At 38.2% G+C, this 10,000-nt stretch overlaps 1 protein-coding gene across 2 annotated transcripts in view; it reads right to left on the reverse strand.

The window, feature by feature from the left end:
* The window catches only part of LOC138026172 (ubiquitin carboxyl-terminal hydrolase 34-like), a 91,339-nt gene that overhangs the window by 40,299 nt on the left and 41,040 nt on the right, over positions 1 to 10,000 (reverse strand). For both annotated transcript variants that reach the window (XM_068873390.1, XM_068873391.1), the window contains exons 22-30: positions 9,791 to 9,923; positions 7,984 to 8,229; positions 5,818 to 6,931; positions 5,165 to 5,289; positions 4,767 to 4,997; positions 3,134 to 3,192; positions 2,587 to 2,707; positions 812 to 901; positions 247 to 349 (exon numbers count right to left, since the gene is read on the reverse strand). In XM_068873390.1, the coding sequence (XP_068729491.1) occupies positions 247 to 349; positions 812 to 901; positions 2,587 to 2,707; positions 3,134 to 3,192; positions 4,767 to 4,997; positions 5,165 to 5,289; positions 5,818 to 6,931; positions 7,984 to 8,229; positions 9,791 to 9,923 (2,222 nt within the window). The remainder of the gene's footprint in view (positions 1 to 246; positions 350 to 811; positions 902 to 2,586; positions 2,708 to 3,133; positions 3,193 to 4,766; positions 4,998 to 5,164; positions 5,290 to 5,817; positions 6,932 to 7,983; positions 8,230 to 9,790; positions 9,924 to 10,000) is intronic.

A 10,000-nucleotide genomic window follows, 5' to 3' on the forward strand; every position in this document is an offset into this window, starting at 1 on the left:
TGATTCATATCTTCCATGAAACCTCAAATTTAGTCATTGTTCAGCAAAGAACAGCAGAGAAAAATGAACCCAAACACAACAAAATCTAATGTAAACACAAAAAGAACAAGGACGGAGATACAGAAGAGCCATTGTTTGCTTGTGAAATCTATTGTTTTCTGGCATTCTCAAAACTGTCAAAAGAGTTGCCATTCAGGTCCCTTGATTAAATTTCTCTTAGTTGCTTTACTCTCCAGAAGCCCTCACCAGATATGTGATGCTTTAACAACAATCTCTGCAGTTCAAGATAATTGTCTTTACAGCCACGTGCCATCTCTAACAGAAGATCAAACGCAGAACTTCTTGCCAGCTAAATAAGAAAAGTAAAACAATGAGAGCTTCTCTTTGGGACTACAACACATACTTCACAGAAAAAATATTAGGTTTGTGGTAGGGTACATACGGTAACTATGCAAAGTTATGATTTCAACTATCACTTCCAAAGAAAAGCTTAAAAGGAAAAAAATAATAATTTCAGTATGATTTTAGCATGGTCTCAGTGCTAACAATAGTTGTGTTGCAACTTATGTGAAAAAAAAGAGTTGAAGAGACCTTGAAGCGCTTGGCTTTATTTCTAAAACAAGTTCTCATTAATTTTAGCAAGAGACAAATTACAGTTACTGTCATCAGTTTCTTCTGGCATGGTTTTCATGGCTCTTTTTTACAGCAATTGAGCATTCTTTTCAGCTTAAAATAAATCAACTAATCAGCTCCTTCATTTAAGTCAAAACATCACCAAAACGTTTGCTTTTTTTTCTGAGTATTTTGATACCTTGGATTTACATAGTGGGAGGTCCCTCTCATCACAGCAATCCTCTGGTAATGCGAACAAGCAAGAATGGAAAACATCACGCAAAAAGTCCTGCAGGAGAAGATTAATAAGAATAATAAATGAACCTATGTACCACTTACCAAGGCAATTACATGTAAATTTTACCATAAGCCACTCTGAAACTGATACTGTAGAGGAATTAAAGACAAAATGACTATCTGATTCTCAACTGAATAGATGGGGTAATTCAGTAAAACGTCCACTTTACCATTAAAACTGTGAAAGCCTTGCATTCAATTTCAGGTCATTTTCATTTCGTCAATAATTTCAGTTCACATCAATAACTGGTCACATTGGCAATGCAAGGACAACAGAACTTGAATTAAGAAATGAAATTATAGATGAAATGAATCATATAACAACTGAAGCTGTGATCATCGTAATTAAGAATGCAATTTTAGCAATTGCGCAGAAAAGCCTGAAAAGTTCAGGACTTCAACAGGATTTGAACCTGTGACCTTGTGATGCTGGTGCGATACTTTAACCCACAAATAACCAGCTCCCAACATCAGTGGCTCCATACATGTACCTCAGTTGGTTAGAGCGTCGCACCAGCATCGCGAGGTCACGGGTTTAAACCCTGTTGAAGTCCTGAATTTTTCAGGTTTCTCTATGCAGTTGCTAAAACTGCATTCATAACTGCAAGGATCATAGCTTCACTTGATTAGAATTATTTTGAATTCCTAACTGTCAGTCTGTCCTCAGGTTTGCAAATTACTGTCTATGTAACAAACCTCGCCTTACTTTGCTCATAGATTTATCAATTTAATCATCCTTGTCAACTTAATTAACACAAAAGATGAGTCAAAAGTTAATTTTGTTTTATTTAGCTCTAGATTCCAACTTTGGAGTCCCGTTTTGAATTAAAAAAAAAAATTCTTTTATTACATCTAATACATGCTGTTGGACCAACGAAAGTAACTTTGTGATACAATCAAAACACTTGCAGTCCATTCTCCACCAATAACAGCAATAATACTGGGATCATTGGAATTTGCTAAAAATATGTACCTTCCCAAACTGGGCACTGGCTCCACATTATTTGCTGTCATGGAGTTTGTTCAATTGACTGTCTGAGTCTGTTGTCATTGGCTGCTCTACCTACTTTGGCACTCACTTGAAGACCAGTAATATGCCCACTTTCTCTTCAAGCATGATAAATTGTTAAATGCATTAATTTTATTAAATAATTGAGTGAATCATTTGGCTCTGAATTGAAATCAATACCATGTTCGATGTTGTGTGATCAATCCGTATGCATGACTAACTTGATCAATAAACTATGGAGAAAACATCTCACCTTGCGATTGGACACACTCGATCTTCACTACGTTTTTTTTTAAACTTTAAATACTATCACTTGAAAACCAGTAAAACCCATTGTAAACATTTTACTGAAAAGAAACTGAAATACCGTAGGCCTTTCAATTTTTTTATACAAAGTTTGCTCGTCTCTACTTCTGAAAATGAAATTCCAAGCAACGGTGCAGTTTTTCCTTGCTGTCAATCACTGTGGTAACACCAAATGTTTCAATTAGCTGATTTCAATCCACTTTGTCTCTCTGCTTTTAATTGACCCATGTCATTGCTGATGTCATTCACAGCAGTGAAAAATGAAACCACTGATTGGAACTTATGAATGTGCATATGAAAGGTGAATTAATCTTCTCTTGAAGTCACAAACTAAATGAGTAGTACACATGACAAGGGCTTACCAGGCCAGCAGGAGACATCTTGAATGCTGGGTCATGTCTCATAACGGCTGTACACAGCTTCAGAACACCACTTAGACCTTCACTTTCATAACTTCCATATTTTTGTTTAGTGCGTGGTTGACTATCAGATAATAAAAAAACATCTACAGTGTTATGCTGTCTTCATGTGTGACTAACAATAATAATATTATTATCATTAAGGTAAAGTCAGCTTACAGGCCTAGTGGCCCATCAGGCCGGAGCTTACTCACGGTTTCCATGGCATGAAGCGACTAGGAGTATTTCTACTCCTCCCTGGATGGGATGCTAGTCCATTGCAGGGTTACCCCCAGCATTTTGCTGGTACCCATTTATACACCTGTGTTGAGAGAGGCCAAGAACACAACACAATGTCCCCAGCCAGGTCCCGAACCTAGACCATTCGCTCTGAAGTCGAGCACATTAACCATGAGGCCACCGTTACTAATTGGCAATTGTCTTGATAACATGAATAATCCAATTTTGTGAAGGGTCACTTTGACAGAGTCAAATTCTACTCAAAACCCACCTGCTTCTAATGTAACTGGCAAGCAATTTGGCCAATGAATCCAAGTCGACATCATGGCCCTATAATGGGCGAAATTTAACATGTTAAAAATGTACAACATATTCAAATACAATTACAATACAAACAATCTTTATTTCCAGAGGGATACACAAAAAACCAACACCTAACATAATAATGAGCTGGATGGAGTTACATGTAACTGGGAGGTGATTTTGACGAGAAGCGAAAACTGGAAAAACCCTAGATTTCCAGTGACTGGCACTTGTACATCACAAGAATCAGGTGGATCATAAAAGTACAGCAACAGTATCAACAAGAACGGTTCAACGCTGCCAGTGACAGTGCTCGATAGGAACACCTCGGTGATACACGACTTAAACCACTATTTGTTTGTCACAAATTAACATCACATTGAATGACAATAGTTACAGTACTCAGTACTGTTTTCAGTAATGTAATCGTCCAAAAAATATTAATAAGATAATGTAAATAAAGTTGGATCCAGTTTGCTGCTTATTCTTGCTTTTTCATAACCTTAAAGGAGAAGTTCACTCCAAAATGACAATCCTTTTTTAATTGATTAATAGAAAGTTCATGAGGACGATTAATAGAAAGTTCATGAGGAGAACAGCTTTTAAACAAAATTTCAATCTTGAAATAGCTTTATAACCTTGTGAAATCCTTGTTAAAAATACCCACACGCAGGCCGCCATCTTGGATTATATGTGACGTCATTGAGCTCAACCAGAAGTTTTGCGGGAAGCTTGAACACACAAAGCTGTCAAGATTCCTCTTCGTATTCCAGTCATGCCTTTTTGTCAGCAACATAAATTGCTCAAATAGGTTAGACAGACGAAACACCGTTCATGTTGTTCACATTTCCGAGAGAAAAGTGGGATCAGCTGAGCTCATTGACATCACATATAATCCAAGATGGCAGCCTGCATGTGTGTATTTTTAGGATTTTACAAGGTTAGAAAGCCATTTCAAGATTGAAATTTTGCTTAAAAGCTGTTCTCCTCATGAACTTTCTATTAATCGATAAAAAAATGTTTGTCATTGTGGAGTGAACTTCTCCTTTAAAAACTGTTTTCCTTGCAGATGGTCACCAAAATTAATTCTAGGGACCCCCCAAAAAAGCTTTGAACCCCAATTTGGCCAGGCATGTAGGTTGCAGGACCGCGATTTAACAATCCTAGTGCCATCCCTACATGTGTAAATACACCCATCATGCTAACATGATAATTACCAGTAGCTGTCTTGGAAAGAGGCTTAAAGCACTTTATTAAATGCAGACAGGTTAATTAAAGTATAGGCCACTGGTCACAAGTCACTCATTAAAAAACCTTTACTCTTGATAAACTTGCTAATTAGACCTAAAATGATTTTAGGGTTAAGGTTAGCCAATTTGAAGGGTTTGGGTTGCTTTTAAATTAGTGTGCAAAAACTTCCAATGACCTGTAATGAGTGATCTGTGAAATGTGACCCATGTTTTAAAACTGCCATAAATTTAGCGATGCAGGACTAACTACTGTTACAGTAGTTCTAGCTGATGGGAAAAAAAACTGATCACAATTTAAAATAATTTATTTTTTTAAACTGTGGTCAACCTTTCTATCACAGTAATCTCCACCTTTTGGCCACCTTCCGAGGTTGGTAGACCATCAACAAGTCTGCACAGAATGGAGAAGTACTCTCTGGCACCAGACTCCTGTCGCCTTCCATGAGAACTTTCTTTCGATTGAAGTGATTGTGCTAAAGGAAGAGAATCTAAAAGGGCATCCATAAGCTGTATAAGGCAGGAGTTTTCTTTGATCAGGCTAAGTCTGTATAGTCCACGACACGCTTCAAATCGAATGGTGGGCTGAAAAAGGAAAAACAAATCTATGTTAACTAAACACTAAGCCACTAAAGGTTTAAGCCTTGATTTAAAAAAGACACTTACCACTCCGCCATTACCAACTTTAAGATCTTGAGAGAGCGGGATTGAAAAGACAAACTATTGAAGGAGATGCAATGGTTTTGAGTTACCTCTTTTGCCAAGAGCACCAGCTGTTGTAGCCACGGTTTGAAATTGCTTTGCTGCAAAAGCAAACTTCTTACAGTACCATCGGTGAAGGCAGCAGATACTAGCAGGGATACTGCATGATGTACAACTAAAAAAACATATATAATTTATATTCATATACTCATTATCTCACTTTCATTGATTGTCTTACTCTCTCCCTATGGGGAGTGGCCAATCATTTGTTATTAATGATGTATTTAAGAAATAGAAAACATGTACCATGTTTCTATCGAGTTATAGAAACATGAGTGAAAGTTTGGGAGAACGAGAAATGCTGTGGGAACATGAGCTTTTTCGAGTTCTCCCAAACTTTCACGGGTGTTTCTATAACTCGATAGAAACACCGAGTACATGTTTTCTATTTCAGAAAACAATGCGACGAGAAAAAGTAAAACAGCTTGTTAACTCTAATTATCAAAATGTAAATTATCTTTGCTCGCGCCATCACTACATCAACAGCTCGTGCTAGTTCTGTGTCTCCATCAAGTTATAGAAACACGATTTTTAACCAATCAGCGCGCATAGTTTCTTAGGACTGTTTTCTAATGTATTATATTGAGAGCCTGCTGCAGAATAAGTTCCAATATAATTCATAACTATTCTTCCTAAAACTCACCCTCTCCTCCACTAATTCTACTTTGACCTCCTCGAATCGGCAATGTTGCTTCATATGAGATGTGAAGCAGTTTCTCCAGCAGCAAGTTTACATTTACAGTAGACATAAGATTGGAAGATAAGCATTTGATGCAAATCACTTCCTCTTTATCAGTACTTTTGTATCTAACACGAAATTTCCCATCCTTCCTTTGAAGCTGCAGTTTCTTTGTGTCACTTTCTGATGGTGCAAAAACTTCGTCGTCTTCATCATTGCTGCGTTTCATTGTCCCAAATTCACAAATGAGTTTCAAAAGATGTGCCAGACATTCCTGATGCCACTGTGAATTCCCTTTCACTTCCAAACAACCAGACATTAGTATTTCATACAAGTGCCTCAGACCTCCCAACTCAATGAATTGATATCCCCAAGGGAAACCTTGACCTTGCAAAACTACTATGTTCTTCTCGTCCTCATTTTCAGACACATCAGAATCACTACTAAGCCTAGAATAGGTTGGTGACAAAGGTGTTTGTGCTTCCTTTGAAGAGTTGTGTATCAAGTCAATTACTTGGAGAGAATATAACAATTTGTGTGGAAAGTTTGGATCCAATAATGATTGCCAATTGTTGTTTTCTTCCATTTTATTTTCATCACCTGTCCTTCGATCCACTTCCCCTTTGTTACTCGAGTCTTCGCATTGAGAGTCAGAACCTTGGCCAACATATCTCAGCTTGTTCAAAACAGACTGGTTTGTTGGTAAAAGAAACAGCAGCTCCCAAGCTATGCCACAAAGAAATTCAATCCGGCTTTCCATTAAAGGAAGCAAGGGAGGTTTCTCCTCTGACTCCATTTGTCTTGACGTTTCCACGTCTTCCTCAACAGCAGTACTATTCACAGACCTTTCAGAAAACTTGCAAGAATTTCCTAAACTCTTTTCAGCTGTGCTGGATGTTTTGTCTACAAAATGATCTAGGGCTTCCAAGAAGGCAAACAATTGTCCAAAATATTGCTCCTGTAGAAGAATTATCATCGGAGTGGAGTCCCAGTTGGGCGATGGAAGAGAAGAAGAAGGAACGTATCCAGAGTCATGGTGCCGCTCCCTCCTCACAGCTCCAACAGACACAAACACCAGCTATAGAAAAAAAAAACGTAAAATTAATGATATCAAGCTCCAAAAGGAGGCTCCATAAATACACTTTCCTTCAAAACAGGCCATTTCCAAGTTCATGTAGACCTGCCTCCTCTTTGAAGTGAGAAGTTTCATTCATATTAAAAGTAGAACTAACTACCATCATAAAAACTTCCCACTTAGACTCGCTGCGAAGAGGAGGCAGAAATGGAAATGGTCTATTGGCATGGTTCTTATTTTAAGGAAATATCAAAGTATCTACAACTGCAGCATTCTCTTGCTAAGACTACAATCTTGGACAAAAAGGGTTGAGAATATTAAAAACAGGGGTTCCTTTACCCACAGCACCCTCAATATTGCACCCTAGCAGCCATCCCCCACCCCCTCCTGATCAATGGCTGATAATCCCAGGTTCGACATGCTTTGTTTCGTGTAGCAACAATGATCGGAGAAAGCTTGTTTTTCATACTTGTGATCATAGTCCAAAATAAGAATTTTCTCGACAATTTTGTCCAAGCTTGTAGTTACATCCTCACTTGTATTGTAATTGCACATTTTGTGTGGCTCCAGGCCTCTGACAATAGCAAAGGATTAAACGACCCACTGAAATAGATGCATGCTTACCTAATAGGCATTTTACTGATAACAAAAAATGCTGCATGAACTGTGCCCAAAAATTGGGAAGTTTAAGCACTTTTTAGCCATGGACTTTTCTTGATACTATAATAATAACATTATTATTTTCATGTTGCTAAGTATCTTTCACTATACAGAAGATTGAGTTAATTTTTTTACAGTGATATACTAAGTGTATTGTGTATCTGAAGAAATTTTTGGTTAAGTTCTTTCAACTAAAAATTAATTCCTACCGGGTACATGAAATGAAGCGCTTTTCTCTGCAATATGGCAAAAATGGCCTAATTAATTTTTAAGAACAATGTTTGGCAATAATAATTATTATCTGGCAACATGTTTAACTCTGCCAAATTACAGGGGTATGTTGCTTATGCATAGGACCATGTCACAAATTAAATTATTTTTGTTCTTGTTTATACCTGTAAGTCTTTGAAACCAACTTCAGCCAGACTTTTCTCATCCAAGTCTGGGGTCAGTTCATGGCCTTGGGATAGGAGTCTGAAGGGGGGATGTAGCTGAGGAGAGAAAGGCGAAAGAGGTGTGTGCTGCGATGCACTATCTCCCGTAAACTGTGGTTTCTTCTCAAGTTCTTCCTGTTTGCACCAAAAGGTCACTTCTGCACGGAGGTCTGCAACTAGATCTGAAGAATTCATCTCAAAGGTTCCCTGCATGATAGTAATGACATATTTTTTAATTTTTTGGGCACAAAAGCATAAGGTGATCTAGGCACATTACCATAAATAATATTTATTTAACCCTTTGACAGCCACCTGCAACAGAGACTGCCACTCCAGGATCGGGCTACACAGTCATACAAGATCGTGCCCAAATCCCCAGTGCTAACCATCGCCTCTTCAAGACGAAGAGGCTAATACTACTACTAACCCTTTGAAACCCAAACCAGCCTAAACTGGCCAGACTGTCTAATGCCAGACAATTTTACTCATAAATGGGGAACCCCTGGGAGTCAATGCGTTAATCACTAATGTCCCCATTAATTAACCCTTTGACACCCAAACTGGCCTAAACCGGCCAGACTTAGTATTTTACTCTGTGAACACCAGACAATTTTAGTCATCAATGGGGAACCCCTGGGAGTCAATGGGTTAATCACTAATGTCCCCATTAACCCTTTGACACCCAAACTGGCCTAAACCGGCCAGACTTAGTATTTTACTCTGTCTAACACCAGACAATTTTACTTGTCAATGGGGAACCCCTGGGAGTCAATGCGTTAATCACTAATGTCCCCATTAACCCTTTGACAACCAAACTGGCCTAAACCGGCCAGACTTAGTATTTTACTCTGTAAACACCAGACAATTTTACTTGTCAATGGGGAACCCCTGGGAGTCAATGCGTTAATCACTAATGTCCCCATTAACCCTTTGACACCCAAACTGGCCTAAACCGGCCAGACTTAGTATTTTACTCTGTAAACACCAGACAATTTTAGTCATCAATGGGGAACCCCTGGGAGTCAATGGGTTAATCACTAATGTCCCCATTAACCCTTTGACACCCAAACTGGCCTAAACCGGCCAGACTTAGTATTTTACTCTGTCTAACACCAGACAATTTTACTTGTCAATGGGGAACCCCTGGGAGTCAATGGGTTAAGCCTTATTGAAAACAAAGTAATAATAATAATTATTATTATTATATTATCTATATTTAAATGACAATTGTTGTTACAATATTACATTCAGTTTAATAAAACTAAAATCTAAAATGTTTTTAAAGTTTTAGGCTAAATCCTTTCTTTAAAAGGTGCAATTTTAGGTGGTACTTAAATCCATTAATACAGCACATCAGTCATCTGTCGACTTTTGACAGAAAAAGAGTTCCAAAGCTTTGGAATCATAGAACACAGGTAACCATCTATGCAAACTTACAGTGCGACGCACCTTACCGTGGCCACCTAACAAAGTTTTTTAAAACTTACGCACCAATCAGGGTGTGCGAATTTGATTGACAGTCACCCCTCCTTGCAAAGTTTGCATGGTTGTAACTTGAACACCGTTTCATGGGTTGTTGAGTTGATGTACTTATGTACACGTTGTTGTCAAAATTTAATGTGAAAGTTTGTTGGGTGGCCACAGTTAAGGCGTGTCACATTGTAAAATAAAAAATGGCAAAGACCAAAGGAGTATTTCTGGGCAAAACCAAAAAAGAGAGGAATACATGCAGTATAATCACTACATGCAGTATAATCACTACATTTACCTTGTCTGTAAGACCAGCAGGCTGGCATATCACCCTTATAGGATAGTGTTTCTCAGTCGGCCTCTGAGCTATCTGCTGATGGCATGTGATTCCTCGACCTTCTAACCACCAAAGCCGTAAATGAAATGCAAATCTGCCAATCAGACAAAACAGACATAACATCATTCTGGGTACATGGGGTCAGAGTGAAAAGGAAACTCCAAAGAACAG

The sequence above is a fragment of the Montipora capricornis genome, chromosome 12 (genome assembly GCF_036669925.1).
Source record: "Montipora capricornis isolate CH-2021 chromosome 12, ASM3666992v2, whole genome shotgun sequence".
NCBI lineage: Eukaryota > Metazoa > Cnidaria > Anthozoa > Scleractinia > Acroporidae > Montipora > Montipora capricornis.